The 17,500-nt window shown below is 44.2% G+C and overlaps 1 protein-coding gene across 1 annotated transcript in view; it reads left to right on the forward strand.

The window, feature by feature from the left end:
• Window positions 1-17,500, forward strand: part of LOC107397069 (voltage-dependent N-type calcium channel subunit alpha-1B) — a gene marked incomplete in the record, with an annotated part of 226,962 nt that overhangs the window by 131,846 nt on the left and 77,616 nt on the right. The window contains 5 exon segments of the mRNA XM_070546318.1: window positions 8,946-9,042; window positions 11,901-12,061; window positions 12,174-12,311; window positions 12,619-12,820; window positions 16,892-17,056. Of these exon segments, the coding sequence (XP_070402419.1) occupies window positions 8,946-9,042; window positions 11,901-12,061; window positions 12,174-12,311; window positions 12,619-12,820; window positions 16,892-17,056 (763 nt within the window).

The following is a 17,500-nucleotide window of genomic DNA, read 5'->3' on the forward strand; positions in this document are numbered from 1 at the left end:
CATTTTCTAACTATTGCTCCAAGCAGTGTGGTGATTGCCCCGTAGCACTTTCCAGCCTTCTGAAGGTCCACGATGTTGTCTCTGGTGTCTTTTGACAGCTCTTTGGTCTTGTCCATGGTTGGAGTTTGACTGGTCGGGGATGAACAGGTGTCTCTAACAAGCTCAGACAGGTGCTACTGATTTAGATTAATAAGTGGAGTAGAGGTGGACTTTCTACAGGCAGAGTAGCAGGTCTTTGAGAGCCAGAATCCTGCTGATTTCCAGGTGTTCAAATATGTATGCGCAGCAGTGGAATACTGTACAAAGGAAGTCTTTAAAAATCATACAATGTGGATTTCAGATGCCTCCATGTTTTCTTAGGAGAGCCTGTAAAATGTCTGGGTGTTCAGATACTTTAATTCTTGTGTTAAATGACCCACCCTTGTATAGCACCTCTCAGAGTAAGGACTCCAAAGTGCTTTACACCACAGTGTATCATTCATCCATTCACACACAAATTCACACACTGATGGTGATTCAATTCAATTCAATTCAATTCAAAGATACTTTATTAATCCCAGAGGGAAATTAGAGTTTCAGTACACACAATAGTATACCTTTTTTTTCCGGTACTGCGCTGCTCTGGGTGGCTGCATGTTGGAGTAGCTCTGTTGACTATATGTAAGTTTAGCCTTTTCCTGGGCATTTTTTCTTCTAGTTTCTCGGGAGGAACGGTATTTTTATGGACATTTTACTTTTCTGTTTCTGGTGCTATGAAGCTTGGAGGATTTTTACAGCTATTTTTTCACTTTTTTCACTTTTTGAGCATTTGAGCATTTGCGTAACCATGGCAACAAGCTGGTTTACAATCAGGAGCAGCTGATTAACGTTGGAAAGGCTGAAATAATACCTCAACTGAAGCCACAAATCCCAAATGAGCTAAAACGCAAGAAGCGTGGGTGCAGAGCGGGAGCTAAACGGAGACAGAGAAAGAGGAAATTCAAACCATCTCTTCCATTGATCATAATGGGCAATGTGAGATCACTGGCCAACAAGATGGAGGAACTCCAAGCCCTTTCAAGGACTCAGCCAGAGTATCGACAGTGTAGTGTTATGTGTTTCACTGAGACGTGGCTGCAGGACCATATCCCTGATTCCAGCGTCTCTCTGCCAGGATTCCTGACTGTACGAGCAGACAGAGACCTGAAGAGGAGCGGGAAAAGAAAAGGAGGTGGAGTGGAAGTGCTTGTCAACAACAGATGGTGCCATCCAGGTCATGTTTCAGTGAAATGTCGTCTCTGCAGCCCAGATGTTGAACTCTTGGTAGTAAGTTGTCGCCCATATTATTTGCCAAGAGAATTCACCAGTATTGTCTTGGCAACCGTTTATATTCCACCTTCAGCCATTGCTGAAAATGCATGTGATGCCATCAGTACCATTGTCGATAAGCTACAAACCCAGCACCCCAATGCATTTGTGGCCATATCTGGTGATTTTAATCATGCCTCGCTCTCTGCTACACTTCCAACATTTCAACAGTTTTTCAGCTGCTCCACCAGAGAAAACAAGACATTGGATTTGTGTTATGCAAATGTAAAGAATGTATACATGTCCAAAACTAGACCTCCTCTGGGACAATCAGATCACAATCTTGTTTTTCTCTGCTCAGAATACAAACCACTTGTTCAGAGGCAACCTGTGACAAGAAGAACTGTGAGAAAATGGTCACAGGATGCTGAAGAAGCCCTGCAGAGTTGTTTTGAGACCACAGATTGGATGACTCTCTGCCAAGGATATGAAGAGGACATCAATGCCATGACTGGATGTGTCACTGACTATATAAACTTTTGTGTGGACAACATCATACCCACCAGAACAGTGAGATGCTTCGCTAATAACAAACCCTGGATCACCAGTGAACTGAAGAATCTGCTAAATGAGAAAAAAAGAGCCTTCAAGGAGGGAGACAGGGAATTATTGAGTATACAGAAGCAACTGAAGATCAAGATCAGAGACAGCAAAGAAGCATACAGGAAGAAACTGGAGAACAAACTACGGATGAACAATATCAGAGATGTCTGGTCAGGGATGAAGAAGATCACAAGCTTCAAGCAGAGGAAGGATAGCACAGATGGCAGCCTGGACACAGCCAATGAACTGAACAAGTTCTTCAACAGGTTCAGTTCAGGAACAAACCCAGCATCCTCCTCGCCTGTCCCCAGCCAATCAGACATCCCATCCTCCTCTGATCCAACATTTTCCTGTCACACGCCAGCTCTGTTGTCCTCTAACGCAGTCATGGACTCTTCTGGTTCTATAAATCTGTCTTCAACCAAGTCAGGAGATGCTGCTGCCCCAGTTACCTCCCCCTCCCACCTATCTGTCACTAGAAGTCAGGTGAAGAGGCAGCTGGAGAGACTGAACAGGAACAAGGCTGCAGGTCCAGATGGTGTCAGCCCCAGAGTACTGAAGGCCTGTGCAGAGCAGCTCTGTGGGATTCTGCCGCACCTCTTCAACCTCAGCCTGTCCCAGGAGAAGGTTCCAGTCCTGTGGAAGACATCCTGCCTTGTTCCAGTTCCAAAGAAAACTCACCCATCAGTCATTGACGACTACAGACCGGTTGTCCTGACATCCCACACCATGAAGGTCCTGGAGAGACTCCTGTTGGTCCACCTGAATAAGCAAACTAGAACATATCAGGACCCGTTACAGTTTTCTTATCGCCATGGAGTTGGAGTTGAAGATGCCATCATCCAACTGCTTCAACCAATCCACTGTCATCTGGACAAAGCAGGCAGCACTGTCAGGGTCATGTTCTTTGATGTCTCCAGTGCATTTAACACAATCCAGCCTGATGTACTTTGCCAGAAACTCCAGAAGACACAGGTGGGGGCCTCAACTATCGCCTGGATTAAAGACTACCTGACAAACAGACCACAGTTTGTGAGGCTGAAGAACTGCACATCAAACCAGGCCATCAGTAACATTGGAGCACCACAGGGGACTGTACTCTCACCATTCCTTTTCACCCTGTACACCTCAGACTTCCAGTACAAATCAGAGACCTGTCATCTACAGAAATACTCAGATGACTCTGCAGTTGTCGGGTGTATCAGAGATGAACAGGAAGCTGAGTACAGAGAGCTGGTGGAGCGCTTTGTGGCATGGTGTGGAAACAATCATCTGACCTTGAACGTGAACAAAACAAAGGAGATGATTTTAGACTTCAGAAGAAACAGGGTGGAGTCAAACACTGTTTCCATCATGGGAGAAGAAGTGGAGGTGGTTGAGGAATACAAATACCTTGGAGTTCACCTGGACAACAGACTGGACTGGAGAAAGAACAGCGAAGCCGTTTACAAGAAGGGACACAGCAGACTGCACTTCTTGAGGACGCTTAGGTCCTTCAGTGTCTGTAGCAAGATGCTGCAGATCTTCTACAAGTCTGTTGTTGAGAGTGTAATCTCTTCAGCCATCGTCTGTTGGGGTAGCAGCATCAGAAGCAGGGACCTGAAAAGGCTCAACAGCCTAATAAAAAAGGCTGGTTCTGTTCTGGGGACGACTGTGGAACCGCTGGAGGAGATCATGCAAAGAAGGATTCTCCAGAGAATCAAGAACATGATGGACAACCCTGAGCATTCTCTTCACAAGACTGTCCGACAACGGAAGAGTGTCTTCAGTCAGAGGCTTCTTCAGTTTGGCTGCAACACTGACCGCTACTGGAGATCCTTCCTGCCAACAGCCATTGTAATATACAACACCTCTTTGATGACTTGATTATTATTATTATTCTGAGCTACTACAGCAATCAATTTCCCTCTGGGACTAATAAAGTATTTTTAAATTTGAATTGAATTTGAATTCTGAGATCAGACATACTGTACATACATAGGCAAAGACATATGACAAGAATTGGTGACTGTGGTCATTCACAACCCTGAGTCGCGCTACCTTAATAGAGATCAGAGGGGTGACATGAGGATTGGTTCGGGTGGAAGGAAAAAAGGCACTTCAGAGTTACCCTCCACAGGGAGGGCAGCTTTGCTATGCAAAAAACACCTCAGACAGAGATGCAACAGACTTCAAACATGACACAACATACAGATGAAATCATGAAAAAGTTTACACTTTTTGCTGACTGAAAACGGGCTTTCAGCCAAAGACAGGCAGTTACCAGCCACTTATCTGCCAGTCCCATCACACAGGGACACGCCTACGGTCCCAGGGGGTGTGTTTAATTTGCATAAATTGTGTAATTGCAGGATGTCACCACAAGATGTCGCTTTACTACACTGTTGGGTTTTTGACACTGTCACAGAAAGGCTCTCATTCAAGACAGCAGAAGTTATGAGATAAACACAAGGAAGATTTCTTTTTGAAATAATAGATAATGTTAAACTTCAATACCATATATGGGTTATACTAGAAAAGAACCAACAATAGTTAATAGGGCTTCGTTGGTACTTATTTAAATAGTACACTTAAGATAATGGGAAAACATCCTGCAGGTTTGTGTGAGCACTGTCAGTTGGAGGAAAACATTAGGCATGTTTTTTTTTTAATTTGTTCTTTGTATGATGATCTACGGAAGTGTATAGCATTTTCTTGAAAAGAATAAACAGCTCTGTTTTTTGAATTACTGAACCATTTTTTTCAACTGAATGCATCATACTTCCGTAATGATCAGATATCTTGGTTAAGAGAAGATTTTATTTAATAATCTCTGGATTTTTTGGACTTGTCTTATAGATACTGGGCTTATAAATAGAATGAAACTCTGATCCACACTTTATTCTAAGTTGATGGACAGAGTACACACACACACACACACACACACACACACACATATATATATATATATATATATATATATTTGCTACTGTAGGCTCCTCTGCTTGACTATGGAAGCAGTAACAACAACCAACTGCCCTTCTTCAGGATATATGCAGGAATCTTGAAGTTAAATTTAATACCTTTTCAAGACTTTTTCAAGATCTTCTCAATATTTTTAATACCTCACCACCATTTCAAGGTGTAATAGTGGAATACAGAATGTGAAAAAAAAATCCATGAGTTCACATGGCAGCATTTTTAAAGAATTTATTTGTAAATCAGGGTGGAAAATAAGTATTTGGTCAATAACAAAAATTCAACTCAATACTTTGTAACATAAACTTTGTTGGCAATAAAAGAGGTCAAACAATTACTATAGGTCTTTAGCAGGTTTGCACACACAGTAGCTGGTATTTTGGCCCATTCCTCCATGCAGATCTTCTCGATAGCAGTGATGTTTTGGGGCTGTCGCCGAGCAACACGGACTTTCAACTCCCTCCACAGATTTTCTATGGGGTTGAGGTCTGGAGACTGGCTAGGCCACTCCAGGACTTTCAAATGCTTCTTACGGAGCCACTCCTTTGTTGCCCGGGCGGTGTGTTTGGGATCATTGTTGTGTTGGAAGACCCAGCCACGTTTCATCTTCAAAGCTCTCACTGATGGAAGGAGGTTTTGGCTCAGAATCTCACGATACATGGCCCCATTCATTCTGTCCTTAATATGGATCAGTCGTCCTGTCCCCTTAGCAGAAAAACAGCCCCAAAGCATGATGTTCCCACCCCCATGCTTCACAGTAGGTATGGTGTTCTTGGGATGCAACTCAGTATTCTTCTTCCTCCAAACACGACGAGTTGAGTTTATACCAAAAAGTTCTACTTTGGTTTCATCTGACCACATGACATTCTCCCAATGCTCTGCTGTATCATCCATGTGCTCTCTGGCAAACTTCAGACGGGCCTGGACATGCACTGGCTTCAGCAGCGGAACACGTCTGGCACTGCAGGATTTGATTCCCTGCCATTGTAGTGTTACTGATGGTGACCTTTGTTACTGTGGTCCCAGCTCTCTGCAGGTCATTCACCAGGTCCCCCCGTGTGGTTCTGGGATTCTTGCTCACCGTTCTCATGATCATTTTGACCCCACGGGATGAGATCTTGCGTGGAGCCCCAGATCGAGGGAGATTATCAGTGGTCTTGTATGTCTTCCATTTTCTGATAATTGCTCCCACAGTTGATTTTTTCACACCAAGCTGCTTGCCTATTGTAGATCCACTCTTCCCAGTCTGGTGCAGGTCTACAATTCTTTTCCTGGTGTCCTTGGAAAGCTCTTTGGTCTTGGCCATAGTGGAGTTTGGAGCCTGACTGTTTGAGGCTGTGGACAGGTGTCTTTTATACAGATAATGAGTTCAAACAGGTGCCATTAATACAGGTAACGAGTGGAGGACAGAAAAGCTTCTTAAAGAAGGCGTTACAGGTCTGTGAGAGCCAGAGATTTTCCTTGTTTGAAGTGACCAAATACTTATTTTCCACCCTGATTTACAAATAAATTCTTTAAAAATCCTGCCATGTGAATTCATGGATTTCTTTTCACATTCTGTCTCTCACAGTTGAAGTGTACCTATGATGTAAATTACTGACCTCTGTCATCATTTTAAGTGGGAGAACTTGCACAATCGGTGGCTGACTAAATACTTTCTTGCCCCACTGTATATACGGTATGTATATACATATATATATATATATATATATATATATATATATATATATATATATATATTTATATACACACACACACACACACACACACACATATGTATATATATATATATATATATATATACATATGTGTGTGTGTGTGTGTGTGTGTGTGTATATAAATATATATATATATATATATATATATATATATATATATATATATATATATATATATATATATATATATATATATATATATATATATATATTTATATACACACACACACACACACACACACACACATATGTATATATATATATATATATATATATATATATATATAAACCAAAGAAGGGATGAGTGAAATGTGTTTATGACACTGAAGCACCAAAACAGTGTTCTTGATTGATACGCAGTAAACATAACAAAATACCAATAAAGTAATAAATATTATATATATAAATACATAGTTATATATGTCTACATAGGAATATGTATATATGTATCATAAACAATAACAACACTAAGAAAATAAGACATAAACATTAAAAAAACAAAAATCTGCAAATGTGATGCAATCCAATATGGCTGCCACCAGATGACGTCATAATATGCAAATTATGGGAGTGAAATTGTTCTTATCACAAAATTTGGCTCGTTCTGAAGATTTTTCTAACTTACAATATTCCTCTGTCTCTAACCAGATTTAAGCTACAAGCTCTTTAAATAGTGATGTAAAAAATTCATATTTTACTGGAAAAACTGTGGCGCCTAAAGGGTTAAGTAGAAGTGTCTTCAGCTGCTTTTTAAAGGTGTCCAGACTGTCAGTGCTACAGAAGCATCAGGTCTAATCCTGACAAAGATCTGCTCTAATATTTATCTTTACTAAATTCAGTAGTTAGCTCCTGTGAATGTCAGTTGGATGAACTGGTAGCATCTCAGCGCAGCAGTCTGTATGATTTAAATGACCGGCAACCTCAATAGGCATCAGCCAGCATCTGGGCTCATCTGGGAGAGTACATGTGTTTCTGTTATTCATGTCGGGGTGATGGAGGTAGCAGCCCTCCTCCAGCCTGGCTCCTCAAGTGGGACCCGCAACTAAATCCGTCCTTGGCCAATCCCATGACCCTAGAGGGCATGTCTAACACCCAACCCCCCCACCCCCCCACCACCACCCAGCTGCATTAATCTCAGCTGTGAACCTCGTCACCAAGAGCTGAAAGTAATTGCTTAATGAAGCCACATCAATCTCATGAAGCAGAGACAAGATCGTCCGGCCAACAACCTTAGCCCCCTCCACCCCAGCTCCACGGCCGGTGACGAACGGCAACTCTGTTGAAATCCAACTCTGACCACCAACAAGCCTGAGGGTTACCTGAACCAGACTGGTTCTTTGGTACGTGGAAAGAGCATTAACCAGCTCCCAGGGTCCGGCTGTTGGTACAACACCTGCAGTCTTCAAAGGCACTCTGGTGGCTGGGAATCCTTGCGGGCTCGCATTTCACAGTCATGCAGTGAACCTGTTGCTCCTCTGAGCTGGAGGTAGTCACAGAACTGACTTGGTGAAAGTGTGCAAGTGTAGTGGTTACCTGGTTCCTTGATGCTGTCATGGGCTTAGAAATATTACAATCTAGCCCAATTCCAGATGTGATATATTTATGTTGATGTACAACACGTTCTCACACCCAAAGCATCGAAAAATGACGCTGTGTGAGCAAGCGGCTGGGAAACGACGCGCTGTGCCAGAGTGTCGGTTTTCGACATTTCACCGACATTTAACCTTTAACCCATTTAACCTTCCCCTCACACTTATCCTAACCTTAACCCTGTTTCTCTTTCTAAACTTCCCGGTAACCGTGTTTGAGAGGGACGTTACGACTAGAAGCAAAGTTTTGCATCCGCAAGAGGGTAAAGGTCAGAAATCGGTGAAATCCCGCGGCAGTCGGAAAATGATGCTCTGGCGCAGCGTGTCGCCTCCTAACGTGTCTGAAACAAACACTTGGTCACCCAGTGCCATTTTTCAGTGCTTCGGATGTGAGAACGTGTGGTTCTGTATTTAGCAGACGCATTGGTCCAAAGTGAGGTACAGGTGGTAATGAAGCCAGCAGGTTGGCCCGGAGGCTAAGGACCAACACGCACCAGTCAGGCCTAGGTGGCAGAGGCAGCATGGTGAATCATGATCCCCTTGTTATAAGTCAGAGTGTGTCTGAGTTTCTAAGCTTTTATGATTGAAAGCTTTGTTCAACTTGCCTTTCTTTCTCAGCATACCTGAACCCTTCACATCCTTCCATTATTTAACATTTCTTCAATTCAAATTCACAATTCCAACACATTTTAGACGTTGATGCAAAACACTGTTTGTATGTTATTGCCATGAAAGAAAAATATTTCAGGTGCGTGTTGTTTGTGGTTTAACTAACTGTTTTTGTTTCCAGGGGGAGTAAAGGCAAAGACATAAGCACTATCAAGTCCCTGAGGGTGCTTCGGGTTCTCAGACCTCTCAAGACCATCAAACGTCTGCCAAAACTAAAGGTCTTACTAAGACACCTCTCCTGGTTTATGCTAGCATTAGTTAGTTCAAGTTACTAGTGATTACTAGTCAATAAACCCCTGCCAAGTCAGTGCATGGGATTTCTTCATGTGATAGCTGATTGCTCATGTCGTGTGAAGGAGGTGTACGAGTTCCAGCTGGGTGGGTGGGGGTGGGGAGGGGGGGTTGAATGGGTTGCAGCCTTGGTCAGGGCTTGGCTTGATGGGTGCAGCATGCAGGATGGGTCTCCTACAGACCACAAACAGACATGAAGCAGTTAGTGTGTGTTAGACCATCCCTGCTGCAGATCTGGGCCATGTGCTAATAGGAGCTGTATCTTGTTTTAGCAATTGAACAATCACACAATGGATGTGTCTCAATTCAGGGTCTGCGTCCTACGTCGGCCGGATTCGTCGGCCGGTTACGTCACAGCGCCGCGACTAGGCCTGTCCCAATTCGAAGATTCCTTCAAATGCGGTCGACGAAAGCGGCCTTCTTTTCGCCTGAATGAAGGATGGGTCCGGTGTATCCTTCAACAGGTAGCATTTCCCAAGATGCCTTGCGGGTCGGCCGGCAGAAAAACTTAAAAACAATGGCGGAGAGTGAAGCGGGAGCTGTCGGAGAGGATTGCGCATATAAATGTCAGTATAAACTTGAAAACTGTTAGGTTAAGGGCTTTTTGTGATACATGAACGTTATTTTAGTTAGAAATGTTACAGTAAAAGTGCTCGTATTGCGGTCTCGGCTCGTATGTTCGGCCGCTCGTGTCGTACTTCTCCCGCTACGTTTCCCCCTGATTTTAATAGAAGTTTGTATTTTAGGAACAAAAGAGAAAACCAGGGAATTTATTAAGCTTAGGGCGGAGATGGACCACGTGATCACCGGAGCTAAGTATTCGGCGGCTGTGGCATGGAGGTACAATAACATCTCATATTTTAAAAACTGGTTTCAGTTTATTTTTTTCTGCGAAAACATGAAAGGAATAACCCGTTGTCCTCTTTTCTCTTCCTGTTTCTTTTCTTACATGTTTGTTAAGACTATTCTGGAGAAAATGGGCATCCAGGGGAAGGTGCCAGCGATGACCAGCTTCTGGAGCTGATCAGGGAGGACATGAGGCTGCAGAGCAGCAGAGAGCACAGGAGAGAAGGAAGAACTTTGACAGCTTTTTACTTTGCTAGAAAAAAATGGTTAAGGAAGATTAAACATGTACATGTAAAAGAAACATCTAAATAAAATCAGTTCTGCATTAAACTCTTGAATTTTTATTTTGGTTTACAAATGAGAATTGTTTACTAGAGGGTATCCGCTGGGTCTGAAAAGTCTTAAAAGGTGATAAATCGGTTTTGGTCGAATGAAAACCCTTAGAAAGTATTAAAAACTATTATCACATCTTTGCTCAGGCTCAGCTTGTCGAAAGTATTTTCTCTGAATTAGCTCTCCAACAGTCAAGGAAATGATTAATCCCCAGAGACCCACGGTTGTAATATTACAACATCAGATTTAAGTCCACAAAAATAAACCTTCCCCATTTTTTTTTCTTTTTAAACCCACATTTACATTGCTAATAGGTCCTATTGTTCAGTTCTGCAACACTATTGGCTGTTAAAATGTGTAAATAGGCCCGTTTATCTGGCCTCCTAGAACAACATGTGAAAGGTTAAAAAAAGATTTTGCAGTTGTTTTCTAAATTTGGGTTTCTGGGGGTTAAAAAGCTAAATAAAACGTCGAGCTCCATCGTTTAAAGTTCCTTCTCCCTTCTGCCCAGCGGTTCCACGGTTGCTAGGCGACGGAACGTTCGCCGAGGGAGTTCATGAAGGCTAGGCCTGTCCAAATTCACAGCCGTTAACATCCGGTCTACCCGGCCGACGGAGGACGCAGCCCACGTCGGCCGGGTGGGCTGGGTCCTTCGAAGGATGCAGACCCTGAATTGAGACACAGCCGATATACAGTCTATCTATCTATCTATCTATCTATCTATCTATCTATCTATCTATCTATCTATCTATCTATCTATCTATCTATCTATCTATCTATCTATCTATCTATCTATCTATCTATCTATCTATCTATCTATCATCTATCTATCTATCTATCTATCTATCTATCTATCTATCTATCTATCTATCTATCTATCTATCTATCTATATATCTATATATATATATCTATATATATATATATATCTATATATATATAGATAGATAGATATATATATATATAGATATAGATATATATATATATATATAGATATATAGATATATCTATATATATATATATCTATATCTATATCTATATATATATATATATATCTATATCTATATCTATATATATATATATATATCTATATCTATATATATATATATATATATATATCTATATATATATAGATATATATATATATATAGATATATATATATAGATATATAGATATATATATATATATATATATATATATATATATATATATATATATATATATATATATATATATATATATATATATATATATATATATATATATATATATATATATATATATAGATATATATATATATATATCTATATATATATATATATATATATATATATATATATAGATATATATATATATAGATATATATATGTATACACACACATATATATCACTTTGACATCCTGCTCGGCTTTGTAGTACATCCACCGTGGTAGTTTTAATATCTCAAAAGGTTCTTGTCACACTGAGATAGTACTCTTTGTATTTCCCTTGCTCTGATGGCTTCACACTGCTGTAATGGACTCACTGAAACAGTAAACATTATTATTACAGAGATGAGTCTGACATGTCTTGCAGGTTTAAAATGTGTGTGTGTTCTGTTTTCTCAGGCGGTGTTTGACTGCGTGGTCAACTCGCTGAAGAACGTGCTGAACATCCTCATCGTCTACATCCTCTTCATGTTCATCTTTGCTGTTATTGCAGTGCAGCTCTTCAAGGGGAAGTTCTTCTATTGCACTGATGAGTCCAAAGCCCTGCAAAAGGACTGCAAGTGGGTCTACCAGCCTCAACGCTCTCAGCCCACTTCTGAAAACCTTCTATTGTTACGTGTTAAACGTTTGTGCGCTCCAGCCTAACACCGCTTACCCCTTCATGCCTTCCAGAGGACAGTTTCTGTACTACGATAAAGACGAGGTGGCTGCAATGCCCAGAGAGTGGAAGAAGTACGAATTCCATTACGACAATGTTCTGTGGGCATTCCTTACTCTTTTCACTGTGTCCACTGGGGAGGGCTGGCCCACGTAAGTCTCACCAACTCTTGTTAAACAACGTTCTGATCAACGTTTGCAGCTGCATGTTCATTGTTCCAGAGAGCCGTACGGGCCATTTGAAAACAGGAGAGAGCTACAATCCTTCCCTTTAGTTGAGTCTGTCAGCGGTCCCTATGGAGGACCCCACGAAGCTCCCGCCGCTCGCGTCAGAGCCGCTGCTGTTGTTCTGTCTGCTTCTGATTGTATTCTGTGAATCATTTTTGATTCTTCGTAAAACGACTGTTGCCAGTGAAGCGTGACGAGTATTTTATCTCGTGTTTGAAATCTTTCCTTACAGAGTTCTGAAACACTCCGTGGATGCCACCTTCGAAGACCAGGGTCCCAGTCCTGGCTACAGGATAGAAATGTCCATCTTCTACGTGGTGTACTTTGTGGTCTTTCCGTTCTTCTTTGTCAACATTTTTGTTGCTCTGATCATCATCACCTTCCAGGAGCAGGGAGACAAGGCTCTGTCTGAGTGCAGCTTGGAAAAGAATGAGGTAAAGGAGTTTCCACCATGTTGACAGAACCAGAACCCAAAGTGTGAGTTGACTTGCTGCAGGAAGCAGTTAAACCAAACATAAACACTACTAACATGATTCATTACTGCCTCTGTTCTACTCGCCACTGATTCCCATAAACAACGTCACTTCTGACAAACGGCGTGTTCCCTTTGGAGCAACCGAGAGCAAAACCAGAAGTCCATAATCACCTGGAAAGCTCTGATTCTCACTCTGGTGGGTGAAATGAACCGACAAATGAAATGGTGTGTGTAGGCCGTGCTGAGAAAGATGTCTGCATGATGAGGTAGACACCAGCTCCTTCATTGGGACCTCAGGCTATTCCCTGCCAGCCTAGAGAGAAACTTCCTCCTGAGTGTCCAGCTTCAACCTAGGGGCCTCCTGCTGATCAGAAACACCTCCCCTAGGAGGCACCCACCTTCGCTGGCACCTCTAAATGTGGAGAAGCAATGGTTCTGCTCTGAGTGTCTCCTGGAGGTCCGAGCTCCTCGCTCCGCTCCATGTTTGCTTCCCTGTGTGATTGATCATGCTGCCTCACTGCCACCTCACGGAATAGTGTTTGTTAGCTTCAAGGGCAACCCCATGGCTTCATCACCCCCTGTAAGTCGCTTTGGACAAAAGTGTCTGCTCACGAACACACTTTTAGTCTCCTCTTCATCTCAGTGTCCACATCACTGCTGACCACCTATTCCTTAGCCTCTCTCTCTGTCCCTCTCTCCTAAACAACAACCTGAGATAACTCCCCTCCTGTAACCCACCGGTGAAACTTAAAAAGTTACTATCTGGTGTAAAAATTCATTTATGTCACAAATTCAGCCTAAAAGGTGAAACTAATCTATGAGACGGACTCATCTCATGCTAATCCAGATATTTCAGCCTTGATCTGTGATGACTGTGATGATTATGGCTCACAGCTGATGAAAGGCCACATTCCAAATCTCAGACAATCAGAATATTGTGAAAAAGTTCAGTGACTCCCAGTGTCCCACTCTGATCAGCTGATGAATCCAGAACACCTGCAGAGGGTTCCTGAGCCTTTAGATGGTCTCTCAGTCTGAGCTGGTCCGCTGACATGTCAGAACCAAGTTAGAACCACAGCTTCTGCATAAGGCCCAAACAGTGATCTTTAGGGCATCCAAAATCCCCCATCACAGTAAGTTGGTAGCAGTTCAAGGAGAAGACTCTTTCATTCATCCATCCATTTTCAGCCGCTTATCCAAGGTCAAGGGCAGTGGTCTAAGCAGGGAGGCCCAGACTTCCCTCTCCCCAGACACTTGAGCCAGCTCCTCTGGGGGAGTCCCAAGGCCTTCCCTGGCCAGGTGAGAGACATAGTCCCTCCACCGTGTCCTGGGTCCTACCTTTAGGTCTCGTCTTGGTTGGGCGTGCCCGAAATCCTCACCAGGGAGGCGTCCTGGAGGCATCCTGACCACATGCCTGAGCCACCTCAACTGGCTCTTCTCCATGTGGAGTGACCATAGGTGAGGGTAAGAATGTAGATCAGCCTTCTGGCTCAGCTGTCTCTTCACCTGGACAGGTCAGGACAACACCTGCATCGCTGCAGATGCAGCACCAGTCTGTCTGTCGAACTCCCGCTCTCTCTCTCTCTCACTCACTCGTGAACAAGACCCCGAGATACTTAACCTGCTCCACTTGGGGCAGGACCTCATCCCTGACCCGGAGAAGGCATTCTACCCTGATCTGACTCGAGACCATGCTCTCGGATTTAGACCTCATCCCTGACCCGGAGAAGGCATTCTACCCTGATCCGACTCGAGACCATGCTCTCGGATTTAGACCTCATCCCTGACCCGGAGAAGGCATTCTACCCTGATCCGACTCGAGACCATGCTCTCGGATTTAGACCTCATCCCTGACCCGGAGAAGGCATTCTACCCTGATCCGACTCGAGACCATGCTCTCGGATTTAGACCTCATCCCTGACCCGGAGAAGGCATTCTACCCTGATCCGACTCGAGACCATGCTCTCGGATTTAGACCTCATCCCTGACCCGGAGAAGGCATTCTACCCTGATCCGACTCGAGACCATGCTCTCGGATTTAGACCTCATCCCTGACCCGGAGAAGGCATTCTACCCTGATCCGACTCGAGACCATGCTCTCGGATTTAGACCTCATCCCTGACCCGGAGAAGGCATTCTACCCTGATCCGACTCGAGACCATGCTCTCGGATTTAGACCTCATCCCTGACCCGGAGAAGGCATTCTACCCTGATCCGACTCGAGACCATGCTCTCGGATTTAGACCTCATCCCTGACCCGGAGAAGGCATTCTACCCTGATCCGACTCGAGACCATGCTCTCGGATTTAGACCTCATCCCTGACCCGGAGAAGGCATTCTACCCTGATCCGACTCGAGACCATGCTCTCGGATTTAGACCTCATCCCTGACCCGGAGAAGGCATTCTACCCTGATCCGACTCGAGACCATGCTCTCGGATTTAGACCTCATCCCTGACCCGGAGAAGGCATTCTACCCTGATCCGACTCGAGACCATGCTCTCGGATTTAGACCTCATCCCTGACCCGGAGAAGGCATTCTACCCTGATCCGACTCGAGACCATGCTCTCGGATTTAGACCTCATCCCTGACCCGGAGAAGGCATTCTACCCTGATCCGACTCGAGACCATGCTCTCGGATTTAGACCTCATCCCTGACCCGGAGAAGGCATTCTACCCTGATCCGACTCGAGACCATGCTCTCGGATTTAGACCTCATCCCTGACCCGGAGAAGGCATTCTACCCTGATCCGACTCGAGACCATGCTCTCGGATTTAGACCTCATCCCTGACCCGGAGAAGGCATTCCACCCTGATCCGACTCGAGACCATGCTCTCGGATTTAGACCTCATCCCTGACCCGGAGAAGGCATTCCACCCTGATCCGACTCGAGACCATGCTCTCGGATTTAGACCTCATCCCTGACCCGGAGAAGGCATTCCACCCTGATCCGACTCGAGACCATGCTCTCGGATTTAGACCTCATCCCTGACCCGGAGAAGGCATTCCACCCTGATCCGACTCGAGACCATGCTCTCGGATTTAGACCTCATCCCTGACCCGGAGAAGGCATTCTACCCTGATCCGACTCGAGACCATGCTCTCGGATTTAGACCTCATCCCTGACCCGGAGAAGGCATTCTACCCTGATCCGACTCGAGACCATGCTCTCGGATTTAGACCTCATCCCTGACCCGGAGAAGGCATTCTACCCTGATCTGACTCGAGACCATGCTCTCGGATTTAGACCTCATCCCAGCTGCTTCCCACTCGGCCTACCAGAGGCGTAAAAACTCAGACAGCTCCTAGGATCACTGGGACACTCAAACCCCTCCAGCATGGTAAGGTGGCAGCCCAGGGAGGGGAACAGATGTCGCTTATGTGACTTTAATCAAGACCTATTGTTTAACTGTGATTTGCTGTCGTCGGAAATACCTAAAATTACCTTTAAGGTGTGTTTCTAAAACCAAACTTCTGAGGGTCTGTGATCTCCGAGTCAGAAACAAAACGGACCTTTCTGGTCGTCTCCAAGACAAGCGTGAAGAAAAGACGCAAACGCACCCTTTGGTTTTGCTTATGAGGCAACACATTCTCACACCCAACGGGTCGAAACATGATGATGGGTGACCCAGCGTTTGTTTCTGATGCGCTGTGCCGCCGAATGGTGACCTTTGCCCTCCTGCTATTTAACCTTCCCCTCACCCCTACCCTAACCCTAACCTTGTGGCTGGGGGAAGGTTAAACAGCAGGAGGTTAGAGGTTAAACGTTGGTTAAATGTGTGTTATGTTGCGGGCGTTCGAGATCGACGCTCTGGCACAGCGCACCTCCTCTAACGCTTCGTCACCCAGCATCATTTTCAACGCTTCGGGTGTGAGAATGTGTTGGATACGGAGAAAAGACCCATTAAATGTAGCCGTCTGGTCCGTTTTACAAACGAGTTACTGACATCAGTGTGGATCTGCACGAATGCTTGCAAATGTTGAACCGTAAAAAGGCTAATGAAACATGTGTTTATTTTATTTTTATAGAGGGCTTGTATTGATTTTGCCATCAACGCCAAACCTCTGACCCGTTACATGCCAGAAGACACGCAGTCCTTCCAGTACAGGATGTGGAAGTTTGTGGTCTCCGCTCCGTTTGAGTACTCCATCATGATCATGATCGCCCTCAACACTGTGGTTCTCATGATGAAGGTAAACGCCTTTAAAGGAGTCTTCTATGTAAAGTGATGTAAACAACAACATCTGTCTGGGATTATTTAGGAGGACGTTCAGGTTTAATTTCTCCAATAAGGAGTTAAGGAAAGCCAAGGGGTCACCAATCTTTCATAAATGCCACCAAAGAGCTTTTTTCTTGTTCCTGTTGTACCGACCCGTAAAACTAAAATTCAAACTGGGACTGGGAATACATGAACCTGAAGCAAAGGCAGAGAAAAAACAATCTCAGGCCCAATGTCTTCACAGTCATCATGGGGCGACGGTAGCACAGGAGTTAGGTGCACGCCCCGTAATTGGAAGGTTGCAGGTTCGAGCCCCGCTCAGTCTGTTGCTGTCGTTGTGTCCTTGGGCAAAACACTCAGCGCCCTTGCCTGCTGGTGGTGGTCGGAGGGACCGGTGGCACCTGCGTACGGCAGCCTC

The sequence above is a fragment of the Nothobranchius furzeri genome, chromosome 17 (genome assembly GCF_043380555.1).
Source record: "Nothobranchius furzeri strain GRZ-AD chromosome 17, NfurGRZ-RIMD1, whole genome shotgun sequence".
NCBI classification, from domain to species: domain Eukaryota; kingdom Metazoa; phylum Chordata; class Actinopteri; order Cyprinodontiformes; family Nothobranchiidae; genus Nothobranchius; species Nothobranchius furzeri.